At 37.8% G+C, this 19,735-nt stretch overlaps 1 protein-coding gene across 1 annotated transcript in view; it reads right to left on the reverse strand.

Annotated features, from left to right (window-relative positions):
* KIF20B (kinesin family member 20B) overlaps positions 1 to 19,531 on the reverse strand; it is a 107,792-nt gene extending 88,261 nt beyond the window's left edge. The window contains 10 exon segments of the mRNA XM_020964150.2: positions 36 to 107; positions 449 to 560; positions 1,728 to 1,952; positions 2,457 to 2,493; positions 3,296 to 3,480; positions 4,249 to 4,387; positions 6,204 to 6,320; positions 6,601 to 6,687; positions 9,335 to 9,482; positions 19,379 to 19,531. Coding sequence (XP_020819809.1) covers positions 36 to 107; positions 449 to 560; positions 1,728 to 1,952; positions 2,457 to 2,493; positions 3,296 to 3,480; positions 4,249 to 4,387; positions 6,204 to 6,320; positions 6,601 to 6,687; positions 9,335 to 9,481 — 1,121 coding nt within the window. The 5' untranslated portion in view covers position 9,482; positions 19,379 to 19,531.
* Between the last annotated feature and the right edge of the window lie 204 nt (positions 19,532 to 19,735).

The raw sequence follows: 19,735 nt of genomic DNA on the forward strand, positions 1-19,735 counted from the left end.
TTAAAGTGGTTAAATTTAAGAAAATGCTTACTTACTCACTGACTCCTGTTACATGGGGCACTTCAGAATCCTCTATCTGCAATGTTCTAATAGTGAATATGCTGTGACTATAACAAAGAGTAAACAATGATTGTCATCACATTTTTAGTGACAGATTTTACCCTAAAATCTCACATCTCATTGCAAAATACTTTAATTTAAAACATAGTTTTAAAGATTTCAGCTATCATCTCTATGCAGAAGACTCAAACCTCTAATTCCAGCCCCAATCTCTTTCCTTGTTCCAACAGATGGTAGGCATAGCTAGCACTACTGCTGAAAATGTGGCATCAAAAGCAGCCTAATGCCTATTTGGGTCCTCAAAAAGGAAGGGAGAGTTTTGTCTTCAAGTGACTGTTTGATTATCCCAGGTAGGTTATAGCTCCAGTCTTATTGTTTCCTCACTTGCCTTCTGCTAGATGCACTGTTGAGTTTTGTAGAAGCAAAGCTCTGGTGCTTCAGGCCTAGTTTGAGAAGTCTGTATGCCTCCTTGGAATCAGAAACTTGAATCCATTGTAGATCTTAAAGAACAGAAGCAAGAGAAAGGTCAATGTTTTAAAAATAAAATAAGCCATGATAAAGTTTATGATTTTTAACCAATCTAGGCAAGGTCATGCAGGTATTTATAATACCTATAAATTGACTACTAAGGAAGGACTGACCCTGTAAGGATATGAACAGTATGTTTTCAAATGAAGAAATTAAAGCTATATCATATGAAAAAATGCTCTAAATCACTATTGTTTAGAGAAATGCCAACCAAACAACTCTGAGGTACACACCTATAAGACTGGCTAACATGACAAAACAGGAAAATGATAAATGTTGGAGAAGATGTGGGAAAATTGGAACACTAATGCATTGTTGATGGAGTTGTGAACTGATCCAGCCATTATGGAGAGCAATTTGGAACTGTGCCCAAAGAACTATAAAAATGTGCATACCCTTTGACTCAGCAATAACACTTCTAGGTCTGTATCCCAAAAAGATCAGAACAATGGGAAAAGAACCCACATGTACAAAAATATATAGCTGCTCTTTTTGTGTGACCAAGAATTGAAAATTGCAGAGATGCCCACCAATTGGGGAATTGCTGAACAAGTTGTGATATATGAATGTAAGAGAACACTTGTTTTATAAGAAATGATGAGCAGGCAGTTTTCAGAAAAACCTGCACTTTTATGAACTGATGCTGAGTGAAGTGAGTAGAACCAGAAGAACACTGTATAGCCACATTTATGCGATGACTAACTTTCATAGACTTCACTCTTCTCAGCAATGCAAGGGTCTAAGACACCTCCAAAAGACTCATGATGGAAAATACTATTCACATCCAGAGAAAGAACTATGGAGTCTGAATGCAGATCAAAGCATACTTTTTGATATCTTTTTTTCTTCTGTTGTTTTGTTTCTTCTTTCTCATGGTTCCTCCCATTGGTTCTAACACTTCTTTACAACATGATGTGAAAATTTAAAATTTAAAAATTTAAAAATTTAAATAAAAAAAAAAGACTGACTCTTCATAACCTAGACTTGGGCTCTTCCTTTATCAATGTACAACAAAAATTAAGCCAATTTCTGTGACAAAAGTTTATTAAAGAATAAATGAGTATAATTTCATCTTATGTTGTTTAATGTCCAAAGGCTTGGGTAGTAGGGGCCTTCTTCCACATTTATTATCTATTTACCTTTTATAAACGAGCAACCTTTGATATCTTGAGAAAGACGCAGCATCTTTCTCTTTTGAAACTTGTCACTTGACACAGGAACAAGTAAATCATAAATAAATTCATTGTAAATCTCAAAAAAAGAAACCCAGACTGAAAATTTCACTGTATTTTCCACATTTAAACTAGGTTGTTCAAAATCTTTGGAGTCCTCAAAATCTGAGATGTTCACAGAGTTCCAACTTCCTGTCCAAAAAAAGAAAATAAAATTATCTAAATAAGCACTAAGCCAAAAAAAGTACGAGTTATTTTTTAAATTATTTTTTTCACCTCTTCTTCCTATTTCTCTTCCACTGTAGAAATACCAATGAACAATAAAACATCCCTTCTAAAACATCTTTGGACGATGAGCAAGAATCTACAGTTTACAAAACTGCATTTTCACTTTCAATTCCATCATTAATTCAAACTGACAAATACTTATTAAGCACTGATATTATATAACCATAAGAAAGTTATCTCCAATAATAGTAAAATCTGTGGAGAATAAAATTCTATCTGGATATAATTTATCTGGAGATAAATTCTCTATGTACTTTGACATTTCAAAAGAGATTAATTTTAGTTACCAAATACAGGTCATTAACATGGATTATATTTAGACCTGTGCTTTTGAAAGCCTATAAAATCTGCATATGTCAGTGAGATCAACATGTTGAAAAGAAAAGGAGGTAAGGAAGGAAACCTTACCATACAAGGTGTCACAACTGCCATTTTGAATAGCAACCTAAAAATAAAAGCCAACATTTAGGTTTAGAAAAGGAGGTTAAAAACATCACATATGGGGAGTTTTTCCAACAGCAAGTAAACAAAGTAACCAACCCAGTTAGCCCCTCTTTCATAGACCCTTTTCCATGCTGAACAGAATTTCCTGGAAGACTAGCTTGTAGTAACCTTTTTTCCCTTGCAATATTAATGATAAAAGTTCCCTTCATAGGAAAATCTCAATCAGGGTAGAAGTGAACAGACAGTCTTATGATAGTATTACTATGCTCACAAAAAACTAGTAGTAGCTTAGCAAAATGCCTCCTGAGTAGGGATTATAGGAATACAAGTCCTTACAAGTTTTGTGTCTCATGGGAAAACAGGAAAAGACCCTGAAACTTACAAGGAAGGCAAGGAATAGAGTTTTCATCAAAATTAATTCTCTCAAAATTAGTAAAAGACTCAATTCTTCCCTGAATTGCATATTAGTCTCTGAACAACACTAAGCAGGACAGCTCCCTTTCTCACCTCATTGAGAAACCCTAAAAGACTGGTGAACTTGACTATCATCTTCAAAAGAAACACCTCCCCCACAATTTTAGAAATAGATTTTAAACCACTTAAAACATCTGAGATCTGAGAGGGTGTGCAATTTAGTATGAGTTATCTGTGTTCTTATTCTTTACTTCATACATTTAGTTATACCATTCTCTATTTTAACAAGCATAAGGAATAGAATTAAAACTAAGACATTTGAATTAAAACTAAGGCATTTGTAGAGGTCATATGGTATTTAATTTTTACATGTTTAAATTATGTCTTACCTCTTTAATTTGCCGAAGCAAGGCATTTTTAATAGCAACTTCTTCTTTCACTTGGTCATAGGATAACCGTAAGTAATCTCTACATCTATGTGGTTTTAGGTCCATCTTTTGATACAGTTTGTCTTGAATGGTATGAAACAACATGTTCATTGTCCTAGGCAAAATACCAGTATTTTCTTCTGTACCTGAGAACAATTTAATGAAAAATTATTTCAAGGTATTACTGGCAGGGGGTAGGACGAAAGGATGTCAGAAGCCTTTCCCAGTATCTTAAGGATTCTTTAATACAGGGCAGGCAGGCATCAATAAGAATAAAATGGGTTGGAAGTAGGAAGGGGACACCAGAGCCTCTCAGTCATTACAACTATTCAAAGTCCCTGACACCAGTTCAAGACCTGTTATACCCAAACGTTAAGATACATATTCACAAAATATAAGATTAAAATAAAGCGTAAAGTTCAAGTTTTCCCTGGCCTGATTCTTTTTTTTTTTTTACTAATCTCTACTTGTAGGTGACTTTTTGTGATTTTCTTATCAGGCTGTTCCTTTGTACCTAAAGATTTTGGTCTGAGTTAAAAGATATGAGGACAATTAGTGTAAATAACCTTGGATGTGAACTTAGGAAGTTCCTAGATTCAAAGTTAATCCTTAGTAGCTGAGACCATGGACAGGCCATTTAACAACCCCTCGGATCATCAATTTCCTCATCTGTAAAATGGAGTTAATATCTGTAATACCTAACCTCATAGTGTTATCGAAATAAAGAGAAATAAATAGTAAGAAAAATGCTATGTGAATGTTACTTCTCAGTGTAAAATAACTTTTATGTGATAAAATGAGAAATATCTCTATCAGTTAATTGAGACATAGCTAATGAGTATGCTATTAAAACTTAAAGATTATATTTCTACTTTTACCATATGAGGAAAAAATTTTAAAAGTTTCATCTTTACCTTGAAATGTATATGTTTTGCCAGAGTTGGTTACACCGTAAGTAAAAATCAGACGATTTTCTCCTTTCAAGAAGTCTTTCACTAGTTGCATAATACTCCCTTCAAAGAACTCTTTCTGTGTAGTTTCAGGACCAAATACCTAAATGATCATTTCCAAGATAATTTTATGTAAGTCAGTTAGAAATCACAAACCTGGCAGTCACAGAACATATCCTCAATTCTATTATTTCACAAACGAAAAACTGTGTCCAAGTATTTTTCTAAAACCACTCTGCTTTTGCATTGCTAAACCTTTGCTTAAACATTTCTTCTTGAAATGACTTTCTTTTCCTCTTCTCCTCTGCCCCTCTCCCAGCTGCTGAAATCCGACCTATCTCAGTTGAATGCCACCTGCATGAAGCTGTCTGATACCCACCAGGTATCATTGTTCCAAACCCTGAACTCCCTTGACCCAGTTTGCCCCCTTTTGAGGCATTCATAACACCCTGCTCTGCATAATTGTTTTATTATGGTATTACAGAAAGACTGCCTCCAACCAAAGTCCTAATCTGATGGCTCATCATGGCATGGGGGAACCCTAGATCAGACCCTTCATAGAACAAATCCCCTTAACAAAAGATTTGTTCTGTAAAACTTGGACTCAGTCAAAAGGCCACACCCAAGGACTTAGAAGGTCACATGTAGCCTCAAGGCTGGAGGTTTTCCCACCCCTACAGTAGGTTTTCAAAGGCTATTCTAGCAGACCATTAGCTCTACCAGGTCACATCAAGCCAGAAGGGGACCAATTACAGGCCCCAAGTTTGCTCTCCAATGATCACCAATGTTCATCCAATGTTCAAAGAGGGTCTTTACCACGGTGGCTGCAAAGTAATGAATTACTTGGCCACAACATTTCTCAAACACCATCTGCTAACTTACAGAGAGGTTGCACTCTGTATTAGAAGAGTACTATACCAAATAAGTAACAGATCTTTCAAGTGTTGAGGTATGTAGCAGAAAAAGACTTGAATCATAAAGCCTGGATTCCAGTCCTGGGAACAAACACATACAGGTAAAACTAAAAGCCATTATCAGGTATGTAAGTGGTCAAAGGATCTGAATAAACAATTCTCAAAAGAAAAATTGCAAGTCATCAACGACCATATGAAAAATTGCTCCAAAACACCCTCACATGCAGTAAATTGACAATTCTTGTCTTTGCCAGTGTTGGAGGGGTTGTGAAGAGTCAGCCAGGCAAACTAATGCCCTACAGGTAGAGCTCTGAATTGGTCCAACTATTCTGAAAAGCAATTTGAAATTATTCTAAGAAAGTGATTAAAATACCTATACCCTTTGTTAGACATAAACTACAAGGAAATCAAAGATAAAAAAGAAAGGCTCCACGAACCCCTAGATGTTTATAGCAGCACTTCCAGTAGTAGCAAAGAAGCAAAAATGAAACAGATGGCCATCGACTGGGAAATGGCTAAACAAACTGTAGTATATAAATGTAATGTAATACTACTGTGCCATAAGAAATTATGAATATGAATAAAATTAGATGAATTCAGGGTCGTTTAAATGGCTCTACTCAGAGAACTACGCTAATGGTTCAGTATAAATTTAGAGATAGGTCTTCAGTAGTACCCCAGAGATTTGGGTACTTGGTCCAGTGCTATTTAACATTTTTAGCAATGACTTGGATAAAGGGATGGATAGCATGCTCATCACTTCTACAGTCACAAAACTGGGAAGGATAGCTAACAATAAATGAGAGTCAGGATCCAAAAAGGTTAGTAGGCTAGGGCATCAAGTGGAATCTAATAAAATGAAATTCAGCAGGGATAAATGCATTCAGACTGTTTCTAATTAGTCATTACTTTCAGCAAAGCTCTGTCTATTGTTATTCAGACAAAGCTCATCATCTCAGTACATATCCTATGAGAATTATTTTTCTTTACCACAACTGCACTTACCTTGGAAAAACTGAATTTCTGTGCCATCTGCCCACAACACTTCTCACTCAACCGACTAGCTAGACTCTGGGGATCTTTTAGTAGAACAGTATTTGAATCTTGAACATATATGCAGCCCTAGCACAGCAAAAATAAAAAAATGTTAGTGATATTTTCTACCCTTATATTGAAGTTTAAAAGTGTCAAGGGCAGCTAGGTGGCGCAGTGGGCAGTAGGTGGCACAGTGGATAGAGCACCAGCCCTGAAGTCAGGAGGACCTGAGTTCAAATCTGGCCTCAGACCCAACACTTGACACTTACTAGCTGTGTGACCTTGGGCAAGTCACTTAACCCCAACTGCCTAAAAGCAAAAACAAAAAACAAACAAACAAAAAAAGGTGTCAAAAACATTTACAGACCTGGGAGTCATTTTCTTTTTCTGATGGTGTGAAAGGTCTTATCCTAAGGCAAACTTGTAGATGGTCCTTGGACTGTAATGCACTTTCCTTAAAAGGGACACAAAGTAGATTAAATAAGGAATTTTTAAAAATAATTACATTACCCTGACCTTCAATATTTGAAGGTGTATGATTTTGTCAGGTGAGTGCTCCTTCATCACAATGCTTGCTTGTGTAACTTCATGAACTGCGTAGCCAAAACATTCAGGACCCTACAGACAATGATTATCTCTAAAGTTGGCTAGGCTGTTCCTTAGGCAATGTGGGCCATTATGGGCCCAGTCTCCAAATAATTGCAGACCTTGAGCTGAAACATTAGTGCTTAAATGTTTTTTTTCAATAGATCCACTTAAATTAGTAAATTAATACAATTATAAGATTCTTTTAAATTAGGAAATGGTTCTTTTAACACATCTTGGTTTATAGTTCTGTTGTTAGAAACCATCTATCTGTTACCACCTCACTAGTATAATAGGTGTCTGATTAAATGCTTGTTGATGTCAGACTAAAAAATACATTTAAGGCTTTGCAAGGAATTTCTTAGAGCATTTGTTGTATCCTGAGGCCACAAGAGAAACTTAGAGAGAGATACCAAAGAAAAAAGCATTTTGACGACTGGTAGAACAACAGAATAAATCTAAAACTGTGACAAGTGAATTTCTGGTTCAGACTTCTTGTTACTACAATGATAAAAGGACACTGCCCTAGTCTCTATTTTAAGTTTGCAGGCATTGTTCCTGCAAGCTCAAAGGTCATACTTACAACATAAAGGCTGGAAAAAAAAGCCACAGCTCCTGTTCTGATCAGCTGACAGGTATTCTTATCTTCTCCCTTCTGTCACTTGTTTCCAGACATATATGCACTTATCTTTCCCTCCTGCTTTCTGTAAAGTTCCATTTTTATCCTGCTTATGCATTTACATTTTATATAAGGCTGTGGAAGCTGATACTGTGGGACTTTTCATACAGAGGAGCCTGTGCTCTGAGCATAAAAAAAAATCTGCGGATATTTATCTCTGCATCTTGATTCAACGATCGGCAGGGGTACCTGATTAATGGGCCCTTTGGGCAACTTTGATCTCACCTCTTCCCTCCGTGAAAGTCTTACACCTGGGCCTCACTACAGCATGGACATGAGCCTGGGACCCTACAGGCCATGCCGGGGAAATGCAAGCTCTGGCAGATCCTCCCAAAGACAAAGGACTCAGGATTGCAACAGCAACGGACCGCCTAGCTAAGTTCAGAGAGGTGCGCATGTGACCCAGGTGGCCATAGTATGATATATTTGGGGACACGGCAACTTTTTTTTATATATTTTCCCCCAATTATATGTTAAAACAATTTGTTAACATTTGGTTTTTTTCTAAAGTTCTGAGTTCCAAATTCTATCCCGCTTTCCCTCCCTACCCTCCCCCCTCCTTGGGAAGGTAAGCAATCAGATATAGGTTATACATGCATAGCAACTCTTTTAAAACACACCCTATTAATCCACAGTAGATACTGCAGTCTGCTTTGCTGGAGGGACTATCCACACCAATAAAATCACAAATTCTATTACACAATATTGGTATAATTGCATAATTAAGTTTTCTTACAAACTAAATAAAATTTTCTGAAGAGTTAGTAAAATATACAGAATAAGGCTCTGTGCTATACAAGACAAGAAATGAAATGTTAGTTATGCTTTGCCTATTTGCCTAGCCTCTGCTGGTTTTGAATTGTTCTCATCCTTTGCTCCTCATCTGTTACTAACTTGGCAACAATCTATAATAAGTCGGCTAAAAACCTGAACAGAGAGACTAGAAGATATTTAGTACTGGACTTCAAGAAATCCTTTGTGTCCCACCATAAATAACAAGCGGAACCTTCCCAAACAGGAGCTATGATGTCTAAATATTTACTGAGTCCAAGTAAGGAAAGATGTACACATCCAGGTTAGGAGGTCAACACAATAGGCAAAGAGTATGCAGTTTCATGTGTTTTGTCACTTTTATTGCTGAGAAGTTAAAGTACGCTTTACCAACAAGCCTCAAGCTTTTTGATTTTTACAACTCCAAAGGCTCTTGTAGCCTACCTCTATTACTCTCTCACCAGAGAGAAATCAGCCCTGCATCTGTACCTTAAAGAAGCGTTATCACCAGGCCACTGTCTAAAGACCCTGTTCCCCTTAAGATGATAAAAGATATAAAATGAGGAATCCAAAATCACCAGCTTAGAATCAAGTACATAAATCCTAACTGATGCCACAGGCCTCCTCTTCATTCGACTGGAATCTGAAACAGGAATGGAAAGCTAAGGAGGTATTAGTGTGACCTCCCCAGCTAAAGGACTGTACTGTCAGTAGTAAAATCTCCCTAGGGAAATAAAAGGTTTTCTAACAAAAAAACATTGGAAATCCTATGAAACATCACAGATAGCCCAAGAAGTAGAAATGAATCTGTTTATATGACCAAAAGAGCTTTTTCAAATACTATACAGCTTTAATCTTTAAATCTGCCTTCAAATTCCTCCAAAGAAGTTCAGAACAATATTTGAGTAACAAACTTAGAATGAATTTGAATGAGGGAATCCCCTTAGCCAGCTCTCTAGTTATAGAAAAGTTATCTAGTATCCCAAGTGGCTTATGTATTAACGAATAAAACTTTCCAGCTGAACCAGCATATTGATCAACATGCTGATGTTTCTACCAGACTTACCTCTGAGCTAGATGCAACCAAGGAAAATTCATGGGACAGGTCAAGCTTAATATCATCAACATCTATTCCTGTAGGCCTTTCAACTGGCTCAGCACTAACCAGATAGGATGGCCTCTGAACCAATGCTCCATCTGAAATAGCTTCCATTCTGCAAGAATAAACCCAACTACATTAGAACAAAGAGATTTTTTTGGCAACCTAACCGACACTTGAAAATCATATTCTCCCATACACTTCTCCTTGCTTATTCCCCATCAAAAAAGAAAAGAAAAATCAATTCAGGATTTTGACAGCACCTACTATGTACCAGGTACCATGATAGAAACTGGGCATAAAAAAGATAACTGATTCTCTGTCCTTAAGGAATTTTCATTTTTCTAGAATGGCAAGATGTACACAAATCCAATGATAAGGTCCAGACAAAGTGCTCTAGGGAAATTTCAGAAAAGAGAGAATGGCTGGTGGGAGTAGAGACTATGCAAAGTGGATTTAAGGCAGGCTTCAGGCTTCACAGAGGACATAATACCTAAGGTGAGCTTCACATGAAGGTTTATGAAAAGAAATCCAAAGTAACATTCTAAAGGTGGGCAGTGAAGGGACCCACAAAAGAACAAAAGCAAGATAGCAATATGTTAAGTTCACGAAACACTTACTATTACTTCAGTCTGGTTGGAATGGAGCCTTGATGAGGAGGAATAACACAAAACCAGGTTATAAAAGGTCTTTAGTGCTAGGCTGGGTTTGCATTATCAGGTGAGCATGTGAATGACATGACCAGACTTGTGATTGAGGAAAATGATTTTGGCATCTACGTGAAGATGGACTGAAAAAGGAAGGAACTGAAGGCAGATAGATCAGGAGTTGTATTACAGTAGCCCAAGCGTGAGGAGATAAGGGTCAAAACTAGTATAGAAGCAGAGTGTATGTTAGCAGGACTTAGCAAGCGACAGGATGTGAAAGATGAGGGAAAGGAAGTCAAGGACAGCTCCAAGAATTCAAACCAGGATGACCTGATGGCACCAATCTAATTCAAACAAGCATTTACTAATCACTGCTATGTGCAAAATATGATGCTGAATACAAGAGAGACAAAGAAAAATTAAACAGCTCCTGCCCTCAAGGAGCTTACATCTCCTGGGTACGCATGTGAGGCAAATACAAAATAATTTCATGAGGGAGAGAGAAATAACAACTGGGGGTGGGAGTGGGGTAAAGGAGTAAAATAGCAGAAAAAAAGACTGGCACAGGAGCTAGCACCTGAGCTGAGGTACATAATGAGACACCGGTCGAGACCTAATTTCTGCCAGGCTGCTTTCCAGTTTTCACAGCAAAGTCTACTCAATAGTGAGCATTTACCCCAGGGTTTTGGGATCTCTAAATCTACTGAATAAGATGCTAATGTTTGTTTGCTTCTCAATGCTGTATACCTCTTCTATTCAACTTATAGTTTTCTAGGGTACTGCCTTTCCCCCCCCAACTTTTTCATTATTTCCCTTGAGATTCTTGACCTTTTGTTCCCCCCAGATGAATTCTGTAATTTTTTCTAGCTGTATAATCTTTTGGTAGTTTGAATGGCATGGCACTGAAGATGTGAATTAATTTAGGGAGTACAGTAATTTTTATTATATTGGTACAGGCCTAATCATAAGCAATTAATATTTCTCCAGTTATTAAGTCTGCATTTCTGTAAATTTCTTTAGTGGTTGTATTCATGTAGCTCCTGTGTGTGTGACTTAGCAGGCAGACTCCCAGATATTTGATTATGTTCTATAATTATTTTGAATGAAACTTCTTTTTCTATCTCTTCCTACTGTTTTTTTTTTTACAGTATACCAAAAAAGCTGATGATTTATGTGGATTTATTTTATAACCTGCTATTTTATTGAAGTTACTAAAACTGTTGCAATTAATATTTTAGAAGACCAAGGTTCTCAAAATAAACCATCATATCATTTACAAAGAGCAATAGTTTTGTTCCTCTTTGCCTGTGCATATTCCCTCCATTTCTTTTTTCCTGACTTCTTGCTTTAGCATTACTAGCACTGCAACAAATCAGAGTGGTAGTAAAGTACATCTTTGCTGTGCTCTATGTTCTTAAAGGGAAGGCCTCTAGCATTTTTTCATCATATATGTTGGTGGCCCTTAATATGCTGTTTATATTAAGGAAAGGTCCATTTATTCTTATGCTTTTTTGTTGGGTTGGTTTTTTTTTTTAATACAAATGAGTGTTGTATGTTGTTAGGCTCTTTCAGTATATATGGATATAGTCATGTGATGTTTATTGTCTATTAATATGTTCCATTATGTTACCAGTTTTCCTTATATTGAATCAACAATGTATTCTTGGAATATGTCTAACCAGGACATATATATAACTTTTTAATTTCATATATATCTTTGTGCTAATATTTAAATTTTTGCATCAATATTCATTAGGGATATTTATCTTAGTTTTATTCCTCAGCTTTGTTTCGTACCAAAACCATATGTGAATCACAGACATTTGGCAAGATCTCTTCTTTTGCTAAATTTATAAACAGCTTATATAATACTGGAATTAACTACTTTTGCAATGTTTAACAGAATCCATTTGTAAAACCATCTGAATGTCCTATGACTTTTTTCATTAGTTCACCTGTGGCTTATTAAATTTATTTTTGTGAAACTCTCTATTTCTCATTCTGTTACTCTAGGTATTTTATATTTTTAAGTATTCATAAATTTCATCTAATTATTTAGGGCATCTAATGGGCAAAATAATTTCTAATAATCAGACTAGCTAACTTTATCAGTAGCTGTTGTGTGGTGTGTATGTGTTCAACCCTTCTCTAAATTTTATAATATCTCTTTTGTGTTTATTTGGGGTTTTTTGATGTGTTGCTTTTCTTGTTTTGTTTTGTTTTTTTAGCTACAAATCCAATTCAACAACCTGTTTACTCTCTTTTGTTGATGAAGGTGTTGGGCAATATATGTTTTAACATTAGGGACTGCTATGGCTCCATCCCAAGAGTTTTGGCATGTCATCTCATTGTCATTCTCTTTGATGAAATTAGCTGTTTCTATGATTTGTTCTTGGACTCAGTTCTTTGCTGTCGTTCAATCGTTAAGTCATGTCTGACTTTTCCTGACGTCATGGATCATCTGTGCGTGGGGTTTTCTTGGGAAGGATATTGGAATTGTTTGCCATTTCCTGCTCCAGTTTTATGTAAGAAGGGGTGAAGTATCTTGTCCAGGGTCACATAGCTAGTAATAAGCGTCTGAGATCAGATTTGAACTACGGTCTTTCTGGTCTGAGTCCAGGCCCAGTGTTCTTATCCACTGCACCATTTAGCTACTGTTCTTGATCTGCCTCAATTCTTTGGGATTAGATTATTAAATTTCTATTTAAGCTTCAATTTTTTCTTCAAAGGCCTTTTATTGAATACAATATTTAGTGCATTCTTGTTAGTAAAGGATGTTATTTAATATTTCTGTCTTTATGCATCTGAGGTTTTTTATATTCAAATATATAATCAATTTTTGTAAAGATATCATGCACAACTGAGAAATATGTATACTCCTTTCTATTCCTAGTCAGTAGTAACCATAGATCTATTATATTTAACTTTTTGAAAATTTTATTCTATTCTTTGACTTTCTTGTTTACCTTTTTGTTGGATTTGTCTAAATCTGAAAGAGATATGTTATTATTATATTATTATATAATATAATCTTACTGTTGCTTTCTCCCTGTGCATCAATTAACTTTTTCTTTAAGTATTTGGATGTTATGCCATTCAGTGTTTATACTAATTCATATTATTTATTGTTGTATTGATATTATTAATCCTTTTTCCATGATGCATTTAAGTTTAAGATAGTTTTCTTGTTTATCTCACTTAGACAGCTAGGTGGTACAATGGATAGAACACTGAACTTGAAATCAGGAAGATCTCAGTTCCAATCCTGCCTTAGTCACTTGAGAACTGTTATGTGACAATGGCCACGTCATTTAACCACTCTCAGCTTCATTTTCCTCATCTGCAAAATGGGGATAATAACTCCACTTACTTCACAAGGTTATTGTAAAGATCAAGTAAGGTGGGGCAGCTAGGTAGCACAGTGGATAGAGCACCAGCCCTGAAGTCAGGAGGACCTGAGTTCAAATCCATCCTCAAACACTTGAAACTTACTAGCTGTATGACCCTGGGCAAGTCACTTAACCCTGAGTGCCTCAGCCAAAAAAAAAAAAAGAGAGAGAGAGATCAAATGAGGTAACATAAAAAGCACTTTGGTTATGAGGATCAAATGACATAAAAATTGTCAAGCTCTTAGCATAGTGCCTGACACATAGTAAGTACTATATAAATATTAGCTATTATCATATATAAATGATAAATATCATTATTTTAATCATATCTCTTTTGGTTGTTGCCTTGCCTGAGACCATAACTGCTACCTTACTGTTTTGAGTTCGCTAGAAAAATAATAGAAATTATTTCTGCCCCTTATTTTAATAGTGTTTATTTTACATAATTTATTGCTGGATCCTGCTTTCTAAGACATTCTGCTATTCTCTTCTATTTCATACGTGAGTTCATCCCATTCATATTCAGTTACGATTAACAGTGTTATTTCCCTCCATTTTCTTATACTTTACTTTTTCCTCCTTATCCCCTACCTCCCTCTGTACAAAGAAGGTAGTAGTGAGAAAGGGTGCCCAACACTAATAAGACATCTGCTTCTGCTCCACTGCCCCAATTCTCTCTATGTTGCCTAGACCCCTAAGCACAGGTTTTTATTGTTTTTTTCCCTTTAATTCTCAATTCATGATTTACCCTCCAGAACTGAAATTTGTTTGGTTTAAAACTAATCCCCACTCCTACCCCCTCGCCCTGTTTGCTGTGACTCCTCATCATGGCATGGGAATAATCCTGGATTCTCTAAAGTTGTGTGTCAATTATTACAAGTTCTGATAAGTCAATCTCAGGAGGCCTTCAGTACAGGCCTAGCAACACACTGTTCCATCGACAGGCCAGCATATTCAAAAGATGAGTACATATATCAAAGGTTGGTCATCAAGTAATTAATTTCTTGTTTTGCTTAAGTACACTTCTGTAACAATTTTTATTTCTTGCTTTCTCAAAGAAGGGGGAGAGGTAGGAGGGAGAGAATTCAAAGCTGAAAATAAAATTGATTTTTAAAATAAAATTTAAATAAAATGCAATTAAGAGTTCCCCCTCCCAAAAAAACTTCTTGGCCAGGGCAACTCTTGAGACAAATAAACAGAGGCTACACTTATACTGCAGGATCCTCTTAAAAAGAAATTTAACCTGCCTTCCTGATAAGGAAATGTAATTATCCTAAAACTTTCAAAGGTATCACATAAAAAAAATTCCAATTAGTTTCTGTTTCAATGCAGTGAAATACTTCAAAACCAGAGGCTTATCCTCATATGGCAAATTTATAGCACTGCTTGAAAACTGAGGTAATCTTTGGGGATGGGAAGCAAGGTCAAAGTTTGGCCACATTTTTAACATCTTCCTGCTTGCCAATATAACTTGGAAAGCTCTTCCTAAAAAATGTACTATCACAAATTCTTGAAAATGATGAGATATTGCTTCACATTCAATTAATAATCTTAGTACAAGTGAGATACAACAATGATGTACCTATGACACACTGACTGTGATCTATAACAATGTTTTAAATACTGACATTCAAAGAATACTGAAAAGGGGTAGTAAAGAAAGTAATTTTACATAGAGTTAAAAAAATTTTAGATTGCCTCAGCCCTTAATTACCAATTTAGCAAAAGAAAGAAAAAGAAAATCACATTACTCAACTCATAGGAACACAGTAGAAGAGATGGGATCCTCTGATCTGAAGGAGGCAACACTGTACAATGGAAAATCCTGCCTCTGCTGCTTACTGCCTAGGTGGCCTCTGCAAGTTACCTCAGCTCTCGGAGCCTCAATTTCCTCATTTGTGATGTGAAGGTCTAGAAATCAGTTCTAGACCTCTGAGTCTTTCCCTCCAAAGTCAGTCCTCCATCCACTACTCCATGCTGTCTCCTCCAATGGAACATAAGTTCTGAATGGGAAGAGATCCTTTTGCCTCTGTCTTTGAATCCCCTGGCTTACACAGCGCTTGGCACAAAGTGATTAGTTGGCAATAGCCCATCTTGCATGCCACCTTCACATGAGCAGAATAAAAATCCAAAGAGCAAACTAATACAGGTATTGGGTACTTTTTCAAGAAAAAGGTTCAGGGCAACTCGGGGTCAATTACCCATTCAACCTCATCCACCATCCATTGTACATTTCACATGGAACATTAACTAATATTCTTATTTCCCATCAAAAATAGTACAAATAAATACTTAAGCTTAACAATTAAGCTTCACCAAAACCTGAAAATTTTATGTTGGCCAGAGCATTCCACAATTTAAACTATGAAATAAGACACCTCTGTCCCCAAGGCCTGGAACCAGCCAAACTGCTTCACTTTATCCTAAGATAGGCCTGCACAACCTGTGGCTCCAGTGCCGCCAGGCCAAAGGATTTCAGGCGGCCCCCTCTACATTTTTCATGGGCTGAAGGAAATCCTTTGGTGTGCCACAAGTGGTGGGGGCCTTAAGGCCTGTGGGTTGAAGGTTGTACAGGCCTACTCTAAGACCAGCTCCCCTCCAGCAATTCAACTGCCAGGGCCTATTGGTAAAGAGGTGTGTTGGGGCAGCTAGGTGGTGCAGTAGAAAGAGCACCAGCCCTGGAGTCAGGAGGACCTGAGTTCAGATCTCCAGCCTCAGACATTTACCAGCTGTGTGACCCTGGGCAAGTCACTTAACACCACTGCCTAGCCAAAAAAACCCAAAAAAAAAAAAAAACACAACAAGAAAAGAAATGTGTCAGTTTCCTTCCCTAGCACTTGGATCATCATCCTATAATTTTCCAAATCCAAATAGCCCTCCATAGCCATGACTCCCCTATATATGTATTCTTGTCCAATTAAAACATAAGCCCTTGAACATACACTATGTTCTGTAAGAGCTTGATGCATAATATGTTCATTTGAGGAGACTTGCTTGGAACTGGTTTGATTTAACACTTGCTGTTTGTGCTTTGTTATCGAAGAGGACCATGACATCAGGGAGGTGATGCCATGACAGGCAACTGAATTGGATTTAGGGGAGGGAGGGCTGTGCAAAGTCACCAGCCTCACTTTCTCCTCCTGAGCCGTCTGGGTCCAGTGGCTAGTTATGGATCAGGACGACTGAAGATGGCCCAGGAAGCACTGGGGGACCTTGGCCTTTTCAAGCTAAGGTCTTTAACAAGTCTCAGTTTGACTGAGGCAGGGCCCATTTGGTAATTTAGGCTTAATTTTTAAAATGAGGCAAAGAATGACCTCTTTAAAAAAAAAAGATATGGGAAGGGAAGACCCTCTGGGTTTCTGGACAAAACAACTGTTTTTTACGTTCATCCTGAGCCAATCAGGGCCCAGTGACCAAGCAGTGCTTGGTTTGGGACCAGAGTGATTTGGGGTTAAGGCTGGTCTTTAAGAGAAGAAAAAAAATGTTTTAGAGATTAAAATTTACATTCCCTTTGGGCAGAGCACCTGCAGGTAATAGAGTGATAACTCTGTGTGGAGAGAGAAGAAAGAGAGAGAGAAAAAGGAAGGAAGGAAGGAGGGAGGAAAGGAAGAAAGAGAAAAGAAAGAAAGCTCGTTTTGCCCACCTGGAAATTTGGTCCCTAGTAGGCAGCTCCTTCTCTAATCACAGGAGTTGCTGTTTGTCCTTTCTCAAAGAGGACCATGACATCAGAAAGGTGATGCCATGACAAGCAAGTGAAGATTTAACACTTTAATAAATTATGAAAAGGGAGGACATGAGCGAGTTTACAGAAAACCCAATTTATTCTGGTGCTTTAGTTAACAATTTAACACAACTTACCAAATTAATAGGCAGAAAAACCCACAGGCATGAACTTTGGTAAGTGAAATAACCAAAGAATTACATGTCCTAATGTAGTTAGAAAAATGAATCACTGCTTTTAAAAAGCTGTGCTTGTGCCTCCAGAAAATGAAACATATTATATATCTTGGTTATACAGATGATGCATCAAGGTTTACCATGAATGCACTTCTCTGTGTCATTCGCTTGGCAATTTATCAGAATAGAAATATCACATTCTCTTCCATGTTTACGTTGTTCTTTTTTTTTCTTTCCCAAATGTAAACTCCCAGAGGGCGGGAACAATGTCTTTTTACTTCTGTGTATCCCGTACAACAACTTGAACAGGATCCTGCACACTGTAAAGATGTCCTGGCAGATTTTTTTCTCAAAGGAAGGGTTGAGGATGGAAGGAATACAGGTCTGAATCCTAAATAGTGACCAATAATCAGCAGTGTCTTTCTAGCTAATGACTTAACTTGTAACTTAAATTAAATACATCTGTGCTACCCAAAGGGCAAACTGATCCTGTTCTGCCAGTTGCAGAGCTGAAGCTAGTATTTTTTCTCATTGGAAGTAGTTCTCATTTTAGGGAAAAACACTATTTTCTTGTTCCTACATTTTCAAAGAATAAGCTGGTTTCTGTATTTCATATATATTATACATATATATTCTGCATATTCAGGTATATTATGAATATAACCTTCACAAACGTTTCTTAACCTCTCAGGGGTTTCTATAACTTAGGATTTTTCTTGCAAACTTACAACTAAAAGATCTTCCAAAATGTGATGTTTCATAGTTAAGTCTAGCTGTGTTTTTATCAACTCTCATGCTTCATCAAGGTGTGGCGGTGTAAAGGCAAGCTCTAACTAGTATCAGAAAGCTGGAAAGGCTTCAAGAATAACATTAACATTATTCAGGCTGTTTTCCAAGAAGCAGCTTAGCTATGTTTGGAGAGTGTTATTATTACTAGGTTGGTTTGCAAGGATAATGCTACCATAGCAATTCTTAAAAAAAAAATTAACTAGATAAACATCAACAAACATGACTATATTTCTCTGTACCTGCAGTTCTTAACTTTGGAGCTATGCACAAAGAATAGAAAAAGAGGTTTATATATTAAACTGTGAATTTATAATATAGACTTTTTTTCTTTTTAAGTACATGTTAAATTTAACATAGTAGCACCAACACTATCCTCCTTGTGTTAATAGCTTTTGAAGACCCTCTATCATGACACAGAGGGTTTGCTCAGTGGAAGTATTGCTTACAAAATGAAAATCACAGATGCTTGAAGTACAGAAACCACTAAAGCATTAATTTGAGCCAACTATGATTATATCTAAACTTGGAAGAAAAATAAAATTCATAGAATTATATACCGCCAACAGTTCCTATTCACTGAACCAAGGAAAGAGAGAGGAGGGAGGGAGGGGGAAAAGGAAGGACGTAGCATTTACATAGCATTTGACAGTTTGCAAAATGCTTAACAAATAATATCTCATTTTACCCTCACAACAACCCTGGGAGGTAGGTGCAATTATTATCCTCATTTTACAGATGAGGTAGCTGAGAAGGCGGAGGTTAAGTGACTTGCCCAGGGTCACACATGCAGCTAATAAGCATCTGAGGCTGCTTTTGAACTCATCTGTCAGATGTAGGGGTTGGACTAGAGAGCTAAGGAAGGAGGTAGGGAAGGAGAAAAGAAGGAAGGAAGGAAGGAAAGGGGAAACTTGAGGTCTCGCAGGTGAAATGGGTTGCCCAAGGTCCGCTCAGGAAGCAGGAGTCCCTTCCCCAGCAGCCAAAGGTAAACAGAGACCCTCCCTCCGATCCCCCACCTGCCCCGCCCGGCCTCCCGCGGCGTCCTCCCCACCCCAAGCTCTCAGACAAGCCCCATCCTCCGGAAGGAAAGCAGCGCCGCCCTCAGGCCGTCTATCACACAGTCCTGGGCACACAATAAGATCTTAACAAATGCTTCGTTCCTTTATCCAACCTCACGCCTTACTCACCGCCCTCCGGCCGCCTAGCACAATGCTTGGCACACAGTCAGCGCTCGTCCAACCCAACACCTTCCTCACCGCCCACAGCGGCTCCCCGCGGAGTCACCCACCTACCTCGACCTTCCTTCGCCGCGGAAGCCGAGGCCTCTCTCCTGCTTCGCTCCGCGCGGCCTCCCCTCGCTGGGATCAGCAAGGTGCTGCCAGATGGGCGCTCCGTGCTTTCAAATTCAAATGATGGCGGCTGGTGAGCCGCGGGGAATCAAGGGATGCGAAGATGCAACCCGGACGTGACGTTACGTAGCGTCGGCGAAGCGGAGAAATCTTGTCAGTGTGGAAGACCAATGAGAGGAGGTGTGACGTCACGGAGCGGCCCCCCGCCCCCTGACGAAACGGAGATACTTGTCAGTGTGGGAGACCAATGAGAGGAAGCGGGGCAGAGGAGGCGGGGAGGGGGCGGGACCGGGGTCTAGA

Source organism: Phascolarctos cinereus, unplaced genomic scaffold (assembly GCF_003287225.1).
Source record: "Phascolarctos cinereus isolate Bilbo 61053 unplaced genomic scaffold, phaCin_HiC Scaffold_3;HRSCAF=262, whole genome shotgun sequence".
NCBI lineage: Eukaryota > Metazoa > Chordata > Mammalia > Diprotodontia > Phascolarctidae > Phascolarctos > Phascolarctos cinereus.